Below are 4,608 nucleotides of genomic sequence, written 5' to 3' on the forward strand. Positions count from 1 at the left end.
AAACATTGGTAATAGGCCTTTGCAACATACGTGTCCAACCATTGCAACATATGCAACATTTCGATCTACTTTTGCAACATTCATCTGAACACTTGCAACATACCTCTGAAACATCTAAAACACTATAAATATACACTCAACATGCGCTTTCAGTAAAACCTGATAGCCGGGTGAGCAGAGCACTGCACAGCGGGATCCGGTTGTGCGGTCATGGTGGAGAAGGAGGATGACAACGGGCGGTGGCTACGCAGCCCCCAGTGAGCGGCGGCGCTGCCCCCGGCAATAGGGGGGCACGCGGCAAAAGTCGGGTGGGTGTGACCTTGTGCGGCGAGGCGGCAGCGGCTGTGCGGTCCGAGGGGAGCGCGCCGCGGCGCCGGTGGAAAGGAAGGCCGGCGGGAGGCGCGGTGGAGAGGAAGGCGTGCGGGAGACGCAACGGAGCACGGTCGTGGAGCGCAGTGTCACCGTTAGTTTTTTTAATCTGCGGCGACGGAAGCAGAGAGCATATTACGGATAGGATAGAAAGCCTTTTGATCGTTATGTAAAAAAAAGACGTCCGGTGTGGAGCCGTGGACGGACGACTGATTCCTACCATTACCGATTTGTTGAAAGCGACCAAGTTACCCAACATCAAGCTGCTTCATCCCATATCTTCAGACTTGTGTAGTACTGAAGTTCAGTCCAATCCAATGTTTGCCTTCAACTGCAACGCCCCTGCATGTAATTATTCTTTCAAATATTGTTACAGTCATCCTTGTTTCTATTTATGGACCAATATCTTCAGGTTCCGTCTATTGTCCCTCTCATCCACAGCTGAAAATAGGCAAATCAAAAGCCCCTCCTCTGCCATGCGTGCATTGCCCTTCAGTGTCTCACAGCCACACTGAATTGATGCCCTTATTGCCCAGAAAGAAACACAAGAAGAGCCGGATCGATCCAATTCCAAGCAAATGGCAGCAACCAATGCAATGGCGCATGCAGCCTAGGTAGCTGACAAGATCATCACTTAATCAGCATCCAATTCCAGCAGAGAGGCCGCCGGAGAGCGAGATGACGGCGGTGGCCAACCTGACGTCGCGGGCGCTGGAGCCGACGGTGAAGCCGCTGGCGGCGGCGTGCTACGACAACAACCTGGTGAACTCGCAGGGCATGTTCCTGGGCGACCAGCCGCTGCGCTTCTCCCTACCTCTCCTCCTCGTGCAGGTCTCCGTCATCCTGATCCTCTCCGCGGCCGCGCACCTGGTGCTCCGCCGCCTCGGCCAGTCCCGCTTCGTCACCCACATGCTCGTCGGCATCTTCCTGGGTCCCTCCGTGCTGGGCCGCAGCGCGTCCTTCCGCGACGTGCTCTTCTCGGAGCGCGGCACCTACATACTCGAGAGCGTGTCCCTGGTGTCGCTCATCCTCTTCCTCTTCTCCATGGGCGTCAAGACCGACCTCAGCCTCCTCCGCCGGCCCAGCGGCCGCGCCGTTGCCGTCGGCATCATGGGCGCCGTCGTGCCGCTCGCGGTCACCCTGCCCGTCTTCCACGCGCTCCAGCCCACGCTGCCCGAGGACCTGAAGGGCTCCTCGCTCGTCACCGAGCTCGCCGTCCGCCTCTCCCTCTCCTCCTTCCCCGTCATCGCCGACGCGCTCTCCGACCTCGACCTCCTCAACACCGACCTCGGCCGCATCGCGCTCACGGCGTCGCTCATCACCGACGTCACCTCGTGGTTCATCCGTGCCTGCACCGCCGCGGTCATCCTCATCGGTGATGCCAGGTCGCCGGCCTTCACGGCCAAGATCCTGGCTTCCTTCGTCGCATTCGTGCTCTTCGTCGGCTTCGTCGCGCGCCCCGCCGGCCGGTACATCGCATACAAGCGCACCCCGACGGGGGCGCTCCTCTCCGAGGGCTCCTTCGTGGTGGTGGTCATCGCCGCGCTGCTGTCGGCACTGGTGACGGACGCCATCGGGTTCAAGTACATGATCGGGCCCATGATGCTGGGGCTGGCGCTCCCCGGCGGCATGCCCATCGGCGCCACCATGACGGAGCGCCTCGACTCCTTCTTCATCGCGCTCTTTCTGCCCGTCTACATGGCGCTCTCCGGCTACCGCACCGACCTCGCCGACTTCACCAGGTCCGAGGCGTCGGAGAAGTGGTGCGCGCTGGAGCTGTTCGTGGCGCTCTGCGTGTCGGGCAAGCTCGTCGGCTGCGTCGCCGCGGGGCTCTTCTTCACCATGCCGTTCCGGGACGCCATCGTGCTGGCGCTCATGCTCAACATCCGGGGCATCGTGGAGGTGGCCGCCATCAACAACTGGGGCGACACCATGAAGGCGACGGCGGAGCACTACTCGATGCTCACCATGTCCATGGTGCTCATCACCGCCGTGTCCACGCCGCTGATCAAGCTGCTGTACGACCCGTCGGGGCAGTTCGCGCGGGCGAAGCGGCGGTCGCTGGAGCACGCGCGGCTCAGCGCCGACCTCCGCGTGCTCACCTGCCTCTACAGCGAGGACCATGCGGCGCCGCTGATCGACCTGCTGGAGGCGTCGGGCTCCTCCCGCGACTCGCCCATGTCGCTCATCGTGCTCCACCTCACGGAGCTCGTCGGCCGCGCCGCGTCCGTGCTGAAGCCCCACCGGAAGAGCACGAGGTCGTCCAACAGCGGCGGCAACCCGACGCCGTCGGACCGCATCGTGAACGCGTTCCGGTACTTCGAGCAGCAGGCGGCACCGGGGGCGGTGACGGTGAGCCCGTACGTGGCGCAGGCGCCCTTCAGCTCGATGCACCACGACGTGTGCTCTCTGGCGCACAGCCGGAAGGCCAACCTCATCCTGCTCCCCTTCCACAAGTCCTCCGACGGCGCGCGCAGCACGGCGAACAACGCCATCCGCTCCATCAACCGGAGCGTGCTGCAGTACGCGCCCTGCTCCGTCGCCATCCTCGTGGACCACGGCCTCGCGTCCGGGTCGGCGTGCGCCACCGCCTCCAACAGCCTGCTCCAGCGGGCGGCGCTCTACTTCCTGGGCGGCGCCGACGACCGCGAGGCGCTGGCGTACGCGGCGCGGATGCCCGAGGCCGGGACCATGTCGCTGACGGTGGTGCGGTTCAAGCTCCGGAACTGGGTCGGGATGGGCGGGCAAGACGAGGCGCGAGACGAGGAGCTGCTGCAGGAGTTCTGGGCCAGGCACAGGGACAACGAGCGGGTGGTGTACGTGGAGAAGACGGTGGAGGACGCGGAGGGCACCGCGTCGGTGGTGCGCGCCATGAGCGAGAAGTTCGACCTGCTCATCGTGGGGCGCCGCGGCGGGGAGAGCGAAGGCGACCCGGAGGGGTCGACGGCGCTCACCAGCGGGCTGTCGGAGTGGAGCGAGTTCCCGGAGCTGGGTGTGCTGGGGGACATGCTCGCCTCCGCGGAGTTCGCGTCCAAGGTCTCCGTCCTCGTCATCCAGCAGCAGCCGCCCAAGAAAATGGCCGCCGTCGGAAGCTCCGTCAATGATTAGAAGGATCCATCGATCGTCGTTTTTTTTTCCTTTCGCTGCTGAAATTTTATCAATCTATATCTCTTGTAATAACTGTAATCAGTTCATCAGCTAGGAGGGATCCTAAATTACTCTGCAAATTTAAAAGCTAAAGCAAAAAACAACTCAAGCGCCACTCATCGAACAACTCTGCAAATCGGCTCTCCATCCTCTCTCTCTCTCTCTCTCTCTCTGGACGGCGAATATATATACACACACACACACTTTGGACGGCGAATAAATTGAATAGAGAAGAAACCATCAATTTGCATCACCAAGTGTTTTCCTGAAAAAAGGTGGATTTGGGAGAGAAACATTAATTATTTATTAAGAGCATGGGGGGCTTTTCGCTTGAACTTATCAACCGGCTTATCAGCTAGAATCTACAATATTTTTCTCTCACAATAAAACAGCTTCAGCTGACTTTAATATCAGCCGAACAGGGCCACCAAGAGTGATGTATGCAATACCATTACGCCATAGTTTCAATTCAACATACTGCTCTCACTTACATAACTTTATTTACTGTATGATGAGTACAAGTCATAGGCATGCCGACATAGGTAACAACACCAAGCTGATATAAAGGGGATTATTGCAATATAAACCTATAAGCAGCCCCTTCTGCCAGACAAGTATTTGGAACCATTACATCAGGCAAAGCTGAAGATATTAGTAAAAAAATGCTTGTATCTGAAGATACCAAAAGTTGGGCATCAGGCTACTCAGATTTCCAAGAAGAGAGTGAGGAGACTCAACATACTTCCAGGTGGTGCCCATCAGAAGGTATCGGTCTCCGTGGACATCATTCGAAGCAGCGTATGACTCAAGTTCCTTCATTTCCTCCGGTGTGAGCTTCACACATAATGCTCCGATATTTTGGTTGAAATTTTCGACTTTTGTTGTCCCTGGTATGGGACAAACATCATCGCCTTGATGGCAAACCCAAGCCAATGCAAGTTGTGATGGCGTACATCCTTTTCTTGTTGCCATTGAATTAACACGCTCAAATATTTGGGCATTCTTGTCAAGATTCTCCGGCTCAAATCTGGGGAAAATCTACAAAACAATGAAAAGATGAAACTAACCATCCATATTACCATTACTAATTAG

The 4,608-nt window shown here is 57.9% G+C and overlaps 1 protein-coding gene across 1 annotated transcript; it reads left to right on the forward strand.

The window, feature by feature from the left end:
- Positions 1-671: 671 nt before the first annotated feature.
- LOC136483432 (cation/H(+) antiporter 15-like) lies at positions 672-3,563 on the forward strand. The gene is made up of 2 exons (XM_066480504.1): positions 672-717; positions 811-3,563. Exon 2 carries the CDS (start codon positions 1,048-1,050, stop codon positions 3,475-3,477), a length of 2,430 nt encoding a protein of 809 aa, XP_066336601.1. The 5' UTR covers positions 672-717; positions 811-1,047; the 3' UTR covers positions 3,478-3,563.
- Positions 3,564-4,608: the final 1,045 nt, after the last annotated feature.

This window comes from Miscanthus floridulus, chromosome 9, assembly GCF_019320115.1.
Source record: "Miscanthus floridulus cultivar M001 chromosome 9, ASM1932011v1, whole genome shotgun sequence".
NCBI lineage: Eukaryota > Viridiplantae > Streptophyta > Magnoliopsida > Poales > Poaceae > Miscanthus > Miscanthus floridulus.